A 20,291-nucleotide genomic window follows, 5' to 3' on the forward strand; every position below is an offset into this window, starting at 1 on the left:
ATTTTTCCCAAGTGAGCAAACAGACAAAATGTCAAGTTTGCGCCTGCAATTGATGCAAGACTAGCTGATCCCACAGGTAGTGCAAGACCAAGGTCTTGGTCTTGCACGTTGACCTTGGTCTGATCCTGTGGGATCAGCTAGTCTTGCATCAATTGCAGGCGCAAACTTGACATTTTGTCTGTTTGCTCACTTGGGAAAAATGGAGTAAAACCAGGTTTAAAATCGCTTGGTATCTTTAACATAATTATACCCAAGTTAAAAATACTTTCTATAATTTCTGATTTTCTAAAATATCTCCTCTAAGCTTTTAGAATCCATTAGAATGTCGCGTTCTGCTCACACGAAGTATGTCACTGGATGCAATTTATTCATAGTTCAAGATCTTGTGGGTGTAGGGGAAGCGAAGTATAATGCTACATTATTGGCTCAGATAATAATACTTTATGCTCTTGTTGAGATAAGCTGTTCTGATCATTTACATGTAGTTGTTAAATACATATATTTTGATATAATATCTTTAATGAGTAAAAAGGAGAACGATAGTTTTATACATTTTAAAGAAGTTAAATGTTCAGGTATACATATTAGTTAATTTCATTATTAGATGAAATTTTATAATTAGACTTAAGGAGCTATTATCAATATATTTTCATGGATGAAGTATTTAAAAAAAGTAAGTTCATCATTATAATATTTGTTTTATCTTATCTTTATCTTATTTTAAAACTTTTATAAACTTGTGTGTGTTTATTTATGTGTCAAATATTTCATTTATTTCAGCACAAATTTTGATGTGCAGGGAACTGAGTGGATCTGCCAGCCATTTACATTCTCTTTCCTGCAAGTTATATTCTCGTCAGCAAATGTACCGTCGACTGTTGGGTCATCTCTCTTCTGTTTATTGTGTTCTCTTTGACAGGACAGGAAGATATATATTCACTGTAAGTCTTTGATGTAATTCTAAAATGTACTTCAGAAAACTATGCTGCTATGATATGAAATACTTAAAACATACAAAATAAAATAAAAAAAAATCCAGTATGTTGTCCCAATCCTGGATGAACAGACATAACTTTAAACTGATTGCATTTACATGTCTCAAAGCATTCGAATACTGTCCTCTAATTATAAATAACTTATTACTGCCATTAATTCCTTCCCTATCTCCATGAAAATATTCTCACTCAATAGTTTCTATAATTTTTATGTCACTTGCAGTATGCTAAAAGTAGTGACAGCGAGTAGGAGCTTCTTCGTAAGTCGCACCATTTTAATTTTTTTTTCTGAAAACTTTAGTTTCCGAAAATTCCCACACGTATCTCGCAACACAGTTTTTTAGCTTTAATTTAGGTCACTATCCAGAACATTTATTAAATGAATTTATATAAGAATACAACAGTAATCATAAATATTATTGAATGTATAACACCACAAATATAAGCTAATCAAGGAGTTTGACAGGAATGTAACTTTTTATTCTATCTTATTTAATATATATATAGAGAGAGAGATGATCTGATAAGGAAGTGGAAATCTGTAGTCATCCAGAAATAAATATCATTCTGTAACATACACTGTAAATACAATGTTTTTTTTGCAGATGTTCAAGTAATCATTAAAAAGTCAGGTAAAGATTTGGTTACCATTTACAGATTTGCAAATCTCATTAAATAAAAGTTTGGCATTCTGGGAACAGTATTCCAGAACCCAAATAGTAATTGAAATCCAGACTGTAGGACAAGTGACACTTTCAATGTTTAGGATGTGATATAAATTATGAAATTGATAATGATGTAAATAATAAATTATACTATTTTTGAGCAGTCTGTGGCAGTATAATGTTGAACAACAAAAGGCAGAACAAGAAAAAAAACACAATTTAAATTTTATGGAACCATTCAATATGAACAATATTATATGGTTTAGAAAGTTGGTTAGAGAAGAGGGAGAAAAATAAAAGTAGTACACAAGCCGGTGAAATGAAATTCCTTTGAGCAGGTAAAGGATGTATGAGAATGGATTGAATATGAAATAAGAAATGAATTACAAATAAGTTCAATAAATTGTAAAAGAACATCAGAAGAATTGGAGAGAACGTATACAATGAATGAAAGATGGAAGACTACCAAAGAAAATAAGTACATGTAAACCTAAAGGAAAAAGAGACATAGGAAGACTTAGGAAAATAATGAAAGTAACTTCTTTAGATGCCAAAATGGGCTTATGACCTAAATCTTGAATGAAGAAGAAGAAAAAAAGAGATATCACCACTACAAGCATGGTATTCTTACCAAATGGTTATAGTAACATTTTTCATTTGTGGCTGCAAAATAAGCTGATGAAAAAACATTATCTTTAATGTGGCTTATGCTTTATTCTTGGAAATTGATGGATGTATATATATATATATATATATATATATATATATATATATATATATATATATATATATATATAATTTATGTTACATGAGATTTATGCATCTTGAGAGTTAGTCACAAAATCTGAAGAATATGTCTGAAGGAGGGAAGCATGTAGTGGAGATATTTGCAAGCATTGAAAAATAAAAACTTTATGGGCAACACAGGAATGCTAAAGAAGCAGTCCTCAAAGGAAATGTAGCAGTTCCTTGCTAGTAATATCAGAATGTTCACACTTTCAAATAGAATGATTTGGAATAATTTCAAAAATAGATAATTGGGCAGTGAAAATTATCTCTGCTTGTTATCCCAGAAAGTATCAGTAGTGAAGAAGTAGAGTAATTCTTTTAAATTGTTAGAGAGTATAATTGACTCAAAGAAAATTAATTCTTGTTGAATATCAGAGTAGGAAATGAATCATAAGCATACAGAATATTCTAGAAAAATTTGAAGAAGACAGGGTTAATCATAATGGTAAGTACCTGCTATATTTCTGTTTAGGATCTGGACTGTTCATTACTTATACCATATTCCAACATGAAGCACATAAATTCACATGGAAAGAACATACAAAAAAATAAATCTTATCAATTAAGTTATTGTTGATAGAGACATCTCCAAACTCTTCAGGACACATGAATACAAAGAATGTACTGAGAAGAATATACTGAAGTTATCTGCAGGGATAGAGAAATCTGAACTGTTGGACTTCAGAAGTTAAACAGGATTTTGGAAACCAAGAAATGAAAATCAATCCTGAAAGAATACAAATTTTTTTTTTTTTTTTTTTTTTTTTTTTTTTTTTTTTTTTTTGTAAAAGTGTCAATGAGGGTGATAAAATGTTCTGAAAAAAGCTGTTTCAAAAAGCTTAGAAATGGAAGAAAGAATACTAAAAGTAATCAAATTATAAGGTTAAAGAAATTAAAAACTGTATAACTGAGAGGAGACCTTCACATAGCCTTTAAAGGAATGTGAAGAACCGACCATGGCTTCTGACCTCACCTCACCAGTCGACCAATCCTCACCTTCTCGTGATGCACCCTGTTAGGTACCTACCTAGATATGGAACAAATGAGATTTGGCTAGCAATTTCGAATTCAGTTGACCAAATTGTATTCTTGTTGGCTTAAACCACAATATAAAAATGATGGTGCAACATGACAGAATTTCATTCCAGCTGGGATGTTCTGTGAAATAAGGCTCCCATTGTTTTTGCCAGGGAGCCAGAGCAAACAGTGAACACTCAGCTACTGGAACAAATCCTGAAACACATCCCAACTCAACATCACCAGAGTTCAAGATCGGTACTATCAACATAAGAAGCCTGAATAGCAAAGAAATGGAGCTAGCTGAGGAATTGGATAAGTATCTTTCTGAGCAATAAATAGAAAACATTCTATTTGGGCAATGACAATAAGGGAAAAGAAGGAGTAGCTATAGTATTCAACACTAAATATGGGGCTAATCTTCTTGAATGGCAGGCAATATCAAGTAGAGTAATGTGGGCAAATATCAGAATGGGGAACTGAGCAATGAGACTTATTTGTGCCTATAGTCTGACAGAAGGTTCTACTAAGGTAGAGGTGGAAGAATTTTGTGAGGCTTTAGAGCAAGCAACTGACATAATGAAAAAGGAAAAGTTAGTCCTTGTTGGGGATCTAAATAGCACAGCAGGAAATGATTGGGAGACATACAAAAATATTTTGGGAAAATTTGGAGAAAAGAGCAAAGCTAATAATAATGGCAAATACCTGTTGAATTTCTGCTCAGGACATGGACTGGTTATTACTAACACCATGTTCCAAAATAAAAATGTGCACAAATTCACATGGAGAGAAGAGGCAAAAAATAATAAAAGTCTCATTGACAGTGTTATTGTTGATAGTGACGTTTTCTCCCTGGTGCAGGACAGCAGAGTGTACAGAGGATTTGAAATTGGAAGTGATCACTATTTAGTCTTGAGCAGGATAAAATTGAATTTCATATCGAAAAGAAGAACATGTAAGAAAGTTTTAAAGTGAATAAAAGTTGAACATCTCTCAGATCTGAACTATAGACTAAAATACACAAACATTATTGAAGAAAAAATGAAAGTGTTTGAGAACAGAAATTAAACCTTGGAAGAATTCAGTGGCAAATCCTGAAGAAAACATTGATTGATTCACCCAGAGAGGCATTTGGTGAGGTTCTCTGCAAGGATAGAAAAATCAGAACCTCATGGTGGACACAGGAAGTTTAAAAATTCAGTGAAGGAAAAGAAGAAAGCATATCAAAAGTTCCTGTCAAATAAGTAAGAGAATATAGAGACAAATGCAAGAATGCTAAACACTGTGTAAAACTAGCTAAACAAAAGTCATGGGAAGACTTTGGTAAGAACATAGAAAATAAATATTAAGAAGGTGGAAAGATATTCTGGAGGTTGTTGAAAAAAGAAAAAGCTCAGAAATGGAGGAAAGAGTGTTGTAAAAGGAATTAGAAGTGACATGAAACTGGAGAAAAAGATATCCTTGAAGCATGGAATAATTACTTCGAAAAACTGCTAAATGAAACAATCAGTGACAGCACAGTGGTGAAAAACACTGACCAGGCATGCAATCAGGAATACATATCCATACTTAAAGTAGAAAAAGCCATCAAAAGCCTGAATTATGGAAAGGCAGCAGGAGTAGATAATATTCAACCAGAAATGCTCGAGTATGGTGATATAAAAGTCTTACAGTGGTTGCACTTCATAGTTCAGAAGGCCTGGATAGAGGGACGAATTCCAGATGATTGGAGTAGAACTGTCATAGTACCCATATACAAAAAGGAAATAAAACTGAATGTGAGAATTACAGAGGTATTTCCTTACTGAGTATTCCTGGTAAGATATATGCAAATATACTTGAGACACAGTTGAGGAAGATTGTGAAAGGGAAGCTTGGTGAAGAACAAGCTGGATTCAGGCCAAATAGAGACTGTCAGAATCAGATTTTCACTTTATGACAAATAGTTGAGAAATCATGGGAATATAACAAAGATCTGTATTTAAGTTTTGTAGATCTGGAAAAGGCATATGACAAGATGCCAAGAGAAAAGCTATTCAAAATACTATAGTTATATGGTGTCAATGGGGCATTATATCAAGTAGTACTTAGTCGAATTGTAAGTCAGCAGTTAGAATTGAAGGAAGTACAGGGAGATGGTTTAATGTTAAATCTGGTTTTAGACAAGGATGTACATTATCCCCTCTGTTATTCATTATCTATATCAGGGGTGTCAAACTGGCAATCCACGTGCAGCCCCCAAAGCAATTTCTTGTGTCCTCTGACACCTCAAAGAAAGATTAAAAAAAAAGAATGGTTGCTTTTGTAATAAAAAGAAATACCATATTTGCTTGAATATAACTTGCCCTTGATATGACTCACATCCGTCTACCCTGATTTTACTTTATGAAAAAAAGAAATTAAAAAGTTTTGCATATACATTACACACGAAAATAAAGTTTAACCACTTTCACGTCAGGACGATAACTCGCTCCCCATGGTAAACAACATGCCTTTCCCCAACTGCCACTATACTGCAGATGCAAGAAAAACAAGTAGTTTATTGTACCACTAAATGAAGTACAGAGACATTTGCTCTCTGTGTAATATATTTCTCAACATCTGTAATATATTTCTTTAGTGCAATTAGAAACAACTAGTATAAAAACGACACTCACTAATGAATCACATGTCCCCTCCCATATTAACCATGCTGTTTAGACTCAAGCAAAACCATATGTTGCACCAGCAAACACGGTATCTAACTAAAATCAATATTTTTAGTTAGATGTGTATGAGTGCCCACTAACTCAAACACAAAGCTGCAATAAAATCCGTAAACATCTTAAAACTAAGACATATAGATTGAATGTCGTTATGACAGTTTCAGATATTATGGAATTTGGTTGAAGAGAATTAGCATTTCAGCTCAAAAATGTCGGCTTGACTTTGTGTTTTGGTAACGCGATTTTTTGTTAATAGCACACCAATCATATCCACATCTTCATATCAGTTCTATCTCTATTGGCCTACCATTGCTGTCTATTTCACGTTCTGCTTTCACTTCTCAGACATTTGTGAAGGGTGTTCGTTACGTATCTAAAATCTTGAAAATTACTATCAATTTTTACTTGGAATAATGGGAAAGAAGATGATGGTATTGTGATAGATGACTTTGACAATGCACACAAAGAAACCCCTCTCGAGGCTGGAAGTAGCTATAATGAAGAGGGGATTCTTGGTAAGTCATCCCCATTTTCAGTTTTTTTTCCTGAAAACTTTGGTTTCTAAAAATCCCCGCATATATCTCGCACCATGATTTTTTGGCTTTAATTTTTTGGGGGGGGAAAGTGCGAATTATATTCAAGTAAATACGGTATCGATTTATTCGTTTTCATACGACATTTACAATATGGATGCAACGACCTGCTATAATATAATTGCAGTAATAAAAATTTATATTGCAATTTCAATGTTAGATCCAATCCTAATCAATCATAAACTATATTTATGCTTTCATTGTTAATGTATAGCACGCTGCTGGTAGCGTGCTGAAAAAGTCGAATTCTATTGGCTACCAGCTGTTCACGTGAAGCGCAGCATACGCACTCATGTGAATCCAGCTGAGTTTATAATTGCTTGCTGCAGTCAATTAGTGATCTTTGAAGTCAGTGTGCTGAACACGATTCAACGACAACTTAGCAGTGAGAAAATCCCTTTTGTTATTATTTTTTATTTTTATTTTAAATTGTATTGTGCACTGGTATACAGTTTTGTGCTTTTTTATTCGAACATTTTTATAAAATTGTTAATAATATTAATAATATATTTATTCACCAAGGCAATGTCGCTTTCCAAGCTAACAAAAAAAAAAAAATTGCTGATGAGGGGAGAAAATTTCAAGAAAAATGGGAATTGAATTACTTTTGCACTGAAACATAGGACAAAATTGTGTGCATTATTTGTAATGCACATTTAGTGTCGCCAAAGAATATAATATAAAAAGCCACTACGATAAAATTCACAAAGAACAATATTCATGCTTTGAGGGTAAACTGAGAGAAGAAAAATTAAAAAGTATGAAGAATTCGCTTCAAAGTCAACAACAAGTATTTTCAAAAATTATGAAAGATTGAATCAGCTATTTATTGGTGAAACGTTCCAAACCTTTTAGTGACGGTTCCTTGGTTAAGGAGTGTATGATAAAAGCAGCCGGAAACGTATGTCCCAAAAAATGTGCAAGTATTTCGCGATATTTCTTTGTCCAGAAATACTGTGATCGAAAGAATAACCGAAATGGCAGATAATCTGCATGACCAGTTGCAAGAAATATCTGCAAACGTACAGTGCTTTTCAATTGCACTTGATGAAAGTTTCAATATTAACGATGTGGCTCAAGTTGCTTTGTTTCTTTGGGCTTGCAACGACAATATGAATATTACTGAAGAGTTCTTGGAAATGATTCCCATCCATGGAACCACACAGGGGAAGACATTTTTGATGCCATGTGGGGCATTTTGGAAAAATACCAACTTCCTCTGAACAGGCTCGCAGCAGTGACAACCGATGGTGCTCCAGCAATGACAGGCAAAAATAAAGGTTTTGTGTCAAGACTTCAGCAAAGTTAAAGGAAATGTATCCAGACATTCCAAAACCACAACTTTCCACTGCATTATTCATCAGCAGGTCCTGTGCTCCAAAGTATTGGAAATGAGCAGCATACTCAAGTCTGTGACAAATACTGTGAACTTCATTTAATCCAGATGCCTCAATCACCGCCAGTTTGCACAATTTCTGAAAGACTTGGAGAGTGAATTGGAAGGGCTACCTTATTACAGAGAGATTTGTTGGTTATCTTATCATAAGGTTCTAAAAAAGCTTTTTTTTTACATTTAGAGTAGATCAAATTGTTCCTAGAAATAAAAAATTATGATGTTGCATTTCTTAATGATCAGACATGGGTACAAGATCTAGCATTCTTAGTTGATATTACAGGACACATGAATGATTTAAATGTCAAACTTCAGGGGAAAGATCAGTTAATAACACATGTATGATGCACTGGCAAGTTTTAGATGTAAGTTACTTTTGTTTCAAAATCATTTAAAAGAGAATATTCTAAATTATTTTCCTATGTGTGAACAGTTGAACAATAAGAATCAAAGTTTTACCTTTTCTCAATATTGTCCCAAACTAGAAAAGATAAAAGAAGAATTTGATAGGCGATTTAAAGATTTTAAGGAGCAAGAAGAAGTTTTTCGCTTTTTACAGGTCCTTTTTCCTTTAATTTCGAAAAAAGCTCCTATTTGTATTCAAATGGAACTTATTGATTTCCAAAATGATTCCATTCTAAAAGCGAAATACCAAGAAGTTGGTGTACTAAAAGTATACTGTTAAAAATATAATATATATATATATATATACATACACACAAAAATATCTGGAAATAAAAAATTTTGCAGCAAAAATTCTGTTATTTTGAAAGCACCTATTTACGTGAACAATTATTCTCATCTATGAAAGGTAACAAAACAGCCCACAGATCAAGATTAACCGATCTCAACCTTTCTGCCATAATGAAGGTCATGTGCTCACAATCTTTGAGTCCAAATTTTGGCAGGCTGGTTATAAACTTTATCAAGTGTCGGGAAAAAAATAAATTACTGAAATTAAATTACTATAATTATATTATGCAAGTATCTATATATATATATATTTTTTAACCCGAAAATATCATTTTTCAAAAAAATTTTTTCAGTAACATTTAAAAAATTCCTCAAAATATTGACCCCCCCCCCCAAATATATATAGAACTATTTTATTTCAACACAAACACAAAAAATTTCAAACTAACAGGAGGCTCTGTAAATTTTTGTGATGGTTATTAATGAGAGTTTATACTTTTTTTTAGTAAGTATAAATATATAAATATTTGTTTTATTCAAATAAAAGTTAATTTGGATTAAATGCTATCTATTGTAAATATTAATATAATAAAAATATTCTTTATATCATCATCATCATCAAATTCCTGCCATGTACCCTCAAGGGGTGCAGGATATGATAGTACTATATGAAAAAAATTACATCATTACTAACTTCCTATCTACAATTTTCCTCCAAATCAGTCTGTTACTTGTCAAGACTCCAACATTATCAGATCTTACATTTCTATCGTCTAAGGCACTTTGTACCGTATCAATCCACCTATATCTTGGTCTTCCTCTGGGTCGTTTTGTTGCCAACCTGGCAGAGAACACTTGTTTTCCTAATCTTTCTTCACCCATTCTGTTTAAGTGACCACCTGAGATTAGCTCTGCTAACGCATTCCTGGATGTTGACAATGTCAAGTTCTTCCCTAATATCCTCGTTTTTAATATGATATTGCCATTGAGGCCATCTGTTCATGCCTATATTCTTTCTCAGGACTCTCATATCTGCAGTTTCTAGTCTTTGGTCAAGTGTTTTACTTCTGACCCAGCTCTCAGATCCATAAGTTAAAACTGGTTTGAATACTGTCTTGTATACAGCTAATTTAGTGTTCCGACTAGTTTCTCTCTTATTCCATATGAATTTATTCAATTGACTTCCCACCATACCAGCTTTGATGATTCTGTAGTCTATTTCTATATTTAATTTACCATTTTCACTAAAAATCATGCCTAAGTAGCAGAAATGTTTCACTTGTTCCACAGGTTCTCCATTCACGACACAGTTGACATTTTCAATGATTCTGCCTATTTTCATTGTCTTTGTCTTTTTATTGCTGACCTTCATACCTTATCTATTACAACAGCTATTCAATTTAGTCAGAGAATCTTGCAGACTTGTAGCGGATTTATTTAGAAGTATAACATGATCCGCATAAAGCAAAGAGCTGACATTAACATCATCTCCAATTCTGATATCATGTTTAATGCCACTTTCCTACATAATGTGATCCATATAGATACTGAATAACAGAGGGGATAATGTACATCCTTGTCTCACACCAGATTTAACATTAAACCATCTTCCTATACTTCCTTCAATTATAACTGCTGACTTACAACTCAAATAAAGATTAAGTATTGCTTGATATAATGCCCCATTGACCCCATATAACTGTAGCGTATTGAATAGCTTCTCTCTTGGAACCTTGTCATATGCCTTTTCCAAATCGACAAAACTTAAATACAGATCTATGTTATATTCCCATGCTTTCTCGACTATTTGTCGTAAAGTGAAGATCTGATCCTAACAGCCTCTATTTGGCCTGAATCCAGTTTGTTCTTCACCAAGCTTTTCTTCCACAATTCTTCTCAACTGTTTCTCAAGTATACTTGCATAGATCTTGCCACAGTAGGGAAATACCTCTCTAATTCTCACATTCAGTTTTATTTCCCTTTTTATATATGGGTACTATGAGAGCTCTGCTCCAATCATCGGGTATTCGTCCCTCTGTCCAGGCTTTCTGAACTATGCAGTGCAGCCACTGTAAGACTCTTATACCACCATACTTCAGCATTTCTGGTCGAATATCATCTACTCCTACTGCCTTTCCACATTTCAAGCCTTTGATGGCTTTTTCTACTTCAAGTATAGATATGGATTCCTTACTGCATGCCTGGTCAGTGTTTTTTTACCACTTTGCTGTCATCACTGCTTGTTTCATTTAGCAGTTTTTCAAAGTAATTACTCCATACTTCAAGGATATCTTTTTCTCCTGTTTTCATGTCACCTTTATCATCTCTAACTTCTTCAAGAACCTCCAGAATATTTTCTCACCTTCTGGTTATTTATTTTCTATATTCTTGCCAAAGTCCTCCCGTGACTTTTGTTTAGCTAGTTTTACACAGTCTTTAGCATTCTTGCATTTGTCTCTGTATTCTCTAAGAGCACAAGCTGACTTATTTGATAGGAACTTTTGATATGCTTTCTTCTTTTCCTTCACTGCCTCTTTAACTTCATGTGTCCACCAGGAAGTTCTGATTTTTTTATCCTTGCAGACAACCTCACCACATGCCTCTCTGGAAGAATCAATCAATGTTTTCTTCAGAGTTTGCCACTGAATCTCCAAGGTTTGATTCCTGTTCTCAAACTCTTTCATTTTTTTCTTCAATAATCTTTGTGTATTTTAGTTTACAGTTCACATCTGAGAGCTGCTCAACTTTTATTCGCTTTAAAACTTTCTTACGTGTTATTCTTTTCAATATGAAATTCAATTTTATCCTGCTCAAGACTAAATAGTGATCACTTCCAATTTCAAATCCTCTGTACACCCTGGTGTCTTGCACCAGGGAGAAAACATCACTTTAAACAATAACATAGTCATTGAGACTTCTCTTATTCCTTGCCTCTTCTCTCCATGTGAATTTGTGCAAATTTTTATATTGGAACATGGTGTTAGCAGTAACCAGTCCCTGTCCTAAGCAGAAATCCAACAGGTATTTGCCATTATTATTAGCTTTGCTCTTTTCTCCAAATTATCCCAAAATATTTTTGTATGTCTTACAATCATTTCCTATTCTGCTGTTTATATCCCCAACAAGGACCAACTTTTCCTTTTTCATTGTGTCAGTTGCTTTTTCTTAAGCATCAAAAAATTCCTCCACTTCTACCTTAGTAGAACTTTCTGTGGGACCATGGGCACAAATAATTCTCATTGTCCAGTTCCTTATTCTCATATTTGCCCACATTACTCTACTTGAGACTGACTGTCATTCAAGAATATTATCCTTGTATTTTGTGATGAATACTATGGCTACTCCTTTTCCTTGATTGTCATTGCCTGAATATAACATTTTGTATTTATTGCTCAGAAAGATCTCACCAGTTTTTGTCTTTTTTGTTTCAATCACCCCTATTATGTCGATCTGGTACTTATCTAATTCCTCAGCTAGCTCCATTTCTTTGCCATTCAGGTTTCTTATGTTGATAGTACCGATCTTTAACCCTGGTGATGTTGAGTTGGGGTTTGTTTTCAGATTTGTTCCACTAGCTGACTTTTCGCTGTTCGCCCTGGTTCCCTGGCGAAAACAACAGGGACCCTGTTTAACCGGGTGATGCCCCAACCGGCATGAAATTTTGTCATATCGTACCATCATTTTTTATATTGGTTTAACCAATAAGAATACAATTTGGTCAGGTAAATCCCAAATTGCCAGCCCATCCTCGTTCGTTCAGTATCCAAGTAGATGCAAGTAGATGCACCACGAGAAGGTGAGGATTGGACATTAGGTCAGAAGCCCTGGTCAGTTCTCTGCATTCCTTTAAAGGCTATGTGGAGGTCTGCTCTCAGTTATACAGCTTTGACCCTTAAGCAACCCATTCTTATATTATTATTATTTTTTAAAATTTTTTTTTTGAGTTGTCATAATCATTATATTATTATTTTATATGTCTTGCAATGACTTAGAATAAATAAAATGTTTGTTATTAATTTTCCTTTGGACTTCCTGGTGGTGTTACATAATAATAATAATAATAAATAAATCCACTAGAAGTCTGCAAGATTCCCTGACTAAATCGCATAACTGTTATGATAATTATGGTATGAAGGTCAGCAATAACATGTCAGTGACAATGAAAATAGCAGAAGCATTGAAAATATCAACTGCATTGTCAATGGAGAACCTATAGAACAAGTAAAACATTTCAGCTGCTTAGGTACAATTTTAAGTGAAGATGGTAAATTAAATATGATAATAAACAACAGAATCAACAAAGCTGGTATGGTAGGAAGTCAACTGAATAAATTTTTATGGAATAAGAGAGAAATTAGTCAAAATACTAAATTAGCTGTATACAAGATGGTGTTCAATCCAATTTTAACTTATGGATCTGAGAACTAGGTTAGAAATAAAACACTTGACCAAAGACAGACCTCAGATATGAGAGTCCTGAGAATGATTAGGGGCATGAACAGATGGCATCAATGGAAATATGTTATTAAAAAGGAGAGTATCACAAAAGAACTTGACATTATTAGCATCCATGAATATGTTAGCAGTGCTAATCTCAGATGGTATGGTCACTTAAACAGAATGGGAGAGGAAAGATTAGCAAAACAAGTGTTCTCTGCCAGGAAAAAGAACCAGAGGAAGACCAAGATATAGGTGGATTGATACAGTAAAAAGTGTCTTAGAAGATAGAAATGTAAGATCTGAAAATTGTAGATAAGAAGTTGGTGGTGATGTAAGTTTTTCATGTAGTAATATGATATCCTGTACACAGGATATCATTGAGGTACATGTGAGGAATTTGATGATGATGAGAAATTAAAAACTGAATATATTAAACCAAAGAACTTCAGTCATGTTGGAAATAGTTATATATTGAAATTTGGTCTGAACCAGTTCAATTATATCACTTATAGAGATATTTGTCAAGGATATGACTATCTTGGAACTGAATTGGGGACTAAACTGATTCATCTTGGGAAGAACCAAGACATTGCATAATTGTAGTGTCTAGGGCTAAAGAAGTTTAAAATGTTGATGAAACTGATTGTGACAGTTCACTGTCAGTGCACCAAACTTCAGTGAAATCAATCAGTGTACAATAACTAAAACTTATGCATTCAGCTTTCTCATTGAACCTATTAGACGGTTTGGATATACCAGCCAGAAGGCGTTAAAATGTCAGACTTGAGGAAACTATCGAGACGTGAACTAATGTAGGCTGAGGATAAGGTGTGGTACTGTCATCCTTCACTTCACCTTTGTGGTGCAGCACTCCACTAGGTAGTAGAGTTTAATTATCCAGTGTGATTATCATTTTCTTATTGGAAGCTTGAAGTAGCCAGAAACCATGTTTTGATTTCAGAGCAAGACCATTTTGCATTTTCGTCATTTTTTCCAGCATGCAAAATGAATATGTTCCAAATTATGTTAGATGTAATAGGGGATGAGGACGTCAATCTTTTAAGATTCAGTTATAAATTGGTTATTCCAAATACTTGATACATGTCTGACTGGTATGGCAGGTTTGCCATTCCAAAGACAAGACACAGCATTCAATTTTTTATTATTATTTTTTATATATATATATTTTTTTTAACAGAAAGAAATCAGAAGAATTTTGTCCACTGGACTCCAAAAAATCTGGTCCTGATGTCATTCTGAATGTTTTGAAGGTTTGTGCTCCAGAATTAGCTTGGTGCATGCCTGGGCTGCAGAATGCTTGACAGTTATGACCTCTCCCTTCTTAATAATAGTCAGTACCTTCTTTCATATGTCTACCTGCTCATATTCTGCACTAGATCTTATAATTTCTTCTCTCCTGCTTGCTATTTTTCCACTGCTCATTTGGGATGTTCAAGAGAATATCTATGGAAGCAATTAATTTTCCTGTTATTTGCATTGTATTTGCAACAACGTTCTCCTACACCCCCATGTGGAAAATGGACCAGGCTCACTGAAATACTTTTTTCCATCTTTCAAAATTTAATGCTGAAGCAGTCAAACACTTATTAATGAAACAGTGAAGTCTGTCACAAGTTGTGTCCAGGCAGCAACAGCCACAATTCCAAAAACATCATTTTGATTTCCACTGTATCCATGGGCATGATGAAACTCAGAGTGTTAAGCAGGCAAAAAACATCAAGATAGAGTATGGGATTGTATTTCATATATTCCCTGCTACATTAAATCTAATAGCTTTTGAACGTGCTCAGGCCAAAGCACATTATGTGAGACATCAGAATCATAAACAATCTTACATCCAGTTTCTATCATTGTTAATCAAACAACCGGTGCAAAAATTGTATGGGATAAAATCTGGAAAATGAAAAAGTGGATATAAAGTGTAACGTTATATCGTTTGTTTGTTTACCATGGAATATAATGGATGTTCCAAACTGTTGCTGATTTCAAAGCTACTGTCGACACTTTGGGAGAAAATTTTGCTGGAATCTCAACATCAGCTTCATATCCTCCTGAATTTTGAATATTGAAAGAAATTGATGATATGATAAAAGATTTTCCATCATGCTCTCTGGATCTTATAGTATTACTATACAGCAGATACTTAGTGAGGAAACATTTTCAGAGGCATAAGCTAACTGCCATTGCTATCCAAAAACTTGAAAAGATCCAACACAAGTCAACAATTATCAACTAATTGTCCTGACCAGATGTCTTTGTAAGATGATGGAGAAAACTGAAAATGCCACTCTTCTCTGGTATTTAGAAAGGAACATTCTTCTCTTCAACACACAATGGGGCTTTTGTAGACATTGGACCATTCGGTGAGATTAGAAACATGTATAAGAGATGCATTCCTGAAATGAGAACATCTGGTTTCACTGTTCTTTGATGTGGAAAAAGTTTGACACAGCCTGGAGATATAGCATTTGAAGTGACCTCTTTAACCTAGATCTCAGAGGGTCTCATTGCTGTTTTTATTAAAAAATCTTTTGTGCAATTGAGTCTTCCAAGTCTGAGAGGGAAGCAGGATCCAATATCAAGGATTATGGATAGCTACTAGTGCTTTTTGCACATTGCCCATTCACAGTCTTTATATAAAGGGGCTTGGGAGTGTTGGTGGATAGGGAGATGAAGTTTAGGGGACATATTGCAAAAGTGGCTAAATCAGCTCACCAAATCACTTGGTTGCTGAAAAATACTTTGACGAGCAGAGACAAGCAAGTTATTGTTCCTCTGTACTGAGCCTTGATAAGACCTCATCTCGACTACTGTGCCCAGATTTGGTCACCCAGGTTTCTTCTTGATGAGGAGGGGGTAGAGAGGATCCAGAGGCGAGTGACCAAGATGATAGCAGGTCTATGGAATGAACCTTATGAGAACAGGTTGAAGATTTGTGGGTTGCAGAAATTGGTTGATAGGCAGAAAAGGGGGAGATATGATTGAGACATTCAAATTGCTGAAGGGTTTCTATAGGATTAATTCAGAGGATATTTTTGAGATCAGGACTGGTGGTGGGAGAAGTAGGGGACACCTATGGAAACTGGGCAGGAGTGTGGTTAGCAAAGGTGTTAGAGCTGGGTTCTTTACTTTTAGAGTGGTAAATGAGTGGAATAAGCTGCCAGAGTCTGTTGTGGGTGCTATGACAGTGAATGAGTTCGAGGCAAGGTATGATAGATACTGTGAGAATGTCGAATAGTTGTGTGGACATGATGTTTAGGCACTCCCTCGATGAGTCTAAGGACTCCCTGGAGTTGCCCGTAATAATAATAATACTAAAAGTGAATGAACCTGCTCTGTTAATCAGATGGAAACAGTGTATCTTAACTATGCCCCAAAAATGGTCTCTTCCAGAGCATCCTATGTATACATCCTATGTATTTTGGTTTTGAACCTCTCAAAGCAGAGAAAAGATACAATAACACAAACCAAACTGCCATTCATCCTTTTGGTATGTGAGTTAAAGAGATTATACAAGTTTTCGGCATGAATCTTGATAACATTGCCCACACCAAACATAACTGCATTCCTCCAGCCTAAGATTTCACTTGATCATGCAGTTATTTAATGTGTACAGAGCAGAATAATCAGATTTCCTTCCCATGTATACTGGTGGTTCAAGATCTGAGATCTCTGATAATTGTATTGCTGTTTTTTCCCTGACTCTAATCAGTTCCCACTCTATTGTAGGAATTATACAGCAGAATTTTATGCACTTCAGCTTGTACTTATAAAAGAAAATGGCTAACAAAAGTGTATAATTTATACAGACTCATTGAGTTCTTTACAGGCTTCTCATTTCTTGTGTATAATCCACATCCAGTGCTTTGGGTGATTCTACAGCTATTGTACAAATTTAAGGTCCTTAATTTTGAAATTCAGCTGTGTTGGATTCTTGGCCATATTGGATTTTAGTGAAATGAGACTGTAGCTGTAGCAGCTAAATCAACTCATACATTTTCCAGGTACCGTTTTACATTTCTGTATACAGATATATAAGATTGAAGTTATTGCTGCTAATTGTTTATACTTTTTTTAAAATTAATTAATTAAAAATTTATTCCCACACCTCTGAAACTCTAATAGTGCTTCCTCCTACTATGCAGCTGGGACTGAGACACAAGATATCATAGTCATGCTGTATGACTCATTGTTATATTCTGAACTTAAATGTTACCAGTTCCTTCCGCCTTCTCCCTGAAAGAAGCTCATAATATATTGAGTGAAATTAGGATTAATAAATTATATTTAGTTTTCTCTTCATGTGTGAAGCTATTATTTAAAAATTATATTATATGAAAGTTAATAATCAAAAGAAGTGTAAAAATTCATGTCAAAAACATTGTAAAATTTTCACCTCAGTGTCATAGGCATCTTCAGTACAGGATCATGGAATGGCAATTAAACAATAACAGACAATCCTAAAAAGCATCACCTACGTAGCTAATGTAAGATAAGTAAATATGGTTAATAATTTTCTAACTTAAAAATATATGCATATACATAAATCAAGTTAGATAAGATTAGCAGATTTATAAAATTACCATCTCCCATAAAGGGGATAGACATATACCATCAGATTTGTTTAAGTTGGGACAATGAAGTAAAGTTTCACGTATTTCTTTATAAAGACATTCTATGAGGAAACAATTTTTATGAAGGGCTCTTGTCTTGTTCCAGTAAACAAGACTTGGATTCTTCAGATGAATTTTTACAGAAAGAATTACAACATATTAAATTCACCTTTTTATCAAATGGTTTTAAAACTTTTGCTATGCATTCCGAAATGCCTGGCACATACAGGATAGGAATGCTAGTTATTTCTTCTGTATTAGAAGAGGTAGACATACTATAACTGTTAAAAACTTTTTTTGATAAAAGAATCCTTGAAACCATTTGATAAAAAGGTGAATTTAATATGTTGTAATTCTTTCTGTAAAAGTTCATCTGAAGAACATAAAGAATCAGCACGATGTCTTAATAGTTCCAGCCTTTTGACTAAGATGGTGGTGAGATTCAGCATAGATATAGCAGCCTGTTTTGAGTCTTCTTCCGATAAACTGAAAATTGTAGGCTTCCATCTGGCTGATGAAGAATTAAAAATTTAATAAGGCTGATTGGTTATTTACTTCTTTCAAGGTGAATTGAATCTTGGGATGAAGTGCATTAGTTTGGAAAGGAACTGCTGCAACTCAGAGGAAGAGCCATTCCAAATTGCAAAAATATCATCCACATATATGTAGCCATGTGTAGCTCTAGGTGAAAGGTTATCAGAGATGTGTTGTTCAGAGTGTTCCATGAAGAAGTTGGCAGTAATAAGAGAATAGGATTGTCCATGACTGTTCCTTCAATTTATTGATATAATTTGTTTTTAAAGGAAACATAACCAGATTGTATAACAACATCTGAAGGAAATTCTTCTTGAAGTAATTCAGTGGTGTCTGATAAAGAAATGTTAGTAAACAAGGATACAACATCTAAACTAATCATGATATTCAAAGCCTCTAGCTGAAAATCATAAATTTTATTTTTAAAATCCAACGTGTTTTTTATATAAGTAGCAGTTCTTATAGTTGAAGCAGCAAGTAAATTGGATAAGAATTTAGATATCTTATAAGTAGGACATCCTATACAGTCAACAAGTAGTCTTAATGGAGTGCCTGGTTTACGAACTTTCGGAAGACTGTATAATCTGGGTGGACAACCAAAGGTTTTAAGCTGTTTCTTTTGATCTTATCCCAATTAGAAACATTATTGATAAGTGAATTAAGTCTGTTTAGCTGACTACACATAGGATCAGATGTGAGGGACCTATAAGTTGAATAGTCTTGAAGTAATAGACATTTTTCTGTCATATTAAATTCAGGATTCTTTCACAAAAAAAAAACTGTTAGCAGTTATGCTATCCCTACCTCTTCCAATACAGAAGAAATAACTCACATTCCTATCCCAGTATATGCAATTCATTTCTTAATGCATAACAAAAGTTTTAAAACCACTGAATATTTTTATTGCCTTTTGTTCCATCAGAAAAATCTCCACCTCTCTCATTTCTCCTAAGGACATACTGCCACCTCTAGGTTTTCCAGGCATCTACCAGATTCCTTTCTCCTGTGTGTTATCTTATTTTGGACAAACTGGAAGATCTGCTTTTATTTGTCAAGAAGAACACAAGTCTTATATTAAATACCAGGAGCCTGAACAGTCTGGACTTGCTGAACATGCTATTTGCACTAAACATAGTTTAGTACAAATACTACCTTCTCCTCACACACAACAATATGCTATTGCAAAATCACTATTAACAGGATCAATAATCCCTATTCCACTAGACATACCTCACATCTGAACTCACCCATATTCACTAGACCTTCTTACCCAGTGACTATGTCTAACATAATTAACAGAATGCTGAAATACTCACTCACTCCATTACTTCATTGTATCAAGTTTTGAATGCAAGAGAGTTTGTGTACAATCTTCACATATTCTTCAATCCAACCTGAATATGGATGTGTGAAATCCTGCAAGAAATGGTAAACTCTAATTTTAAGGCATCCTACCCTTGACTAGCACCATCAAGGGCATGCTCTTCTTAGGACTTCAATTTCTTCTTCCTCTTCCTCTACCCGTTTATCCCGCTTCCAATGCAGGGTCCACGTGTTACATTTTGATGTGACTTTTTGTTGGTACAACCCCCCAACCGACCTGTCACCGAGCCTGCTGCTGGGGGGGTACTTTTTGACTGTAGCAGCGTGTGTTTATGGGGCCGGTTTGCCTGCTTGCGGGATGAAAAACCCCAGATAAACTGGGGTGGAAAACCCTGCTGTCCACGCCCAAGACCAGTTAACTTGGCTATGGCTGAGAAAGATCCTTAAGCTCCTCACATCGTAGACAGGAATCGAACCTAGGACACTCCTTCCCCAGGCATATGGTAGTGA

General features: G+C 34.4%; 1 protein-coding gene across 1 annotated transcript in view; it reads left to right on the forward strand.

Moving 5' to 3' along the window:
- The window catches only part of BRWD3 (bromodomain and WD repeat-containing protein), a 451,316-nt gene that overhangs the window by 102,600 nt on the left and 328,425 nt on the right, over positions 1-20,291 (forward strand). Inside the window, 2 exon segments of the mRNA XM_090409588.1 lie at positions 623-673; positions 781-941. Of these exon segments, the coding sequence (XP_090265714.1) occupies positions 623-673; positions 781-941 (212 nt within the window).

This window comes from Typopeltis vanoorti, chromosome 19 (genome assembly GCF_054136105.1).
Source record: "Typopeltis vanoorti isolate ZY-2024b chromosome 19, IOZ_Tvanoo_1.0, whole genome shotgun sequence".
NCBI classification, from domain to species: Eukaryota; Metazoa; Arthropoda; class Arachnida; order Uropygi; family Thelyphonidae; genus Typopeltis; species Typopeltis vanoorti.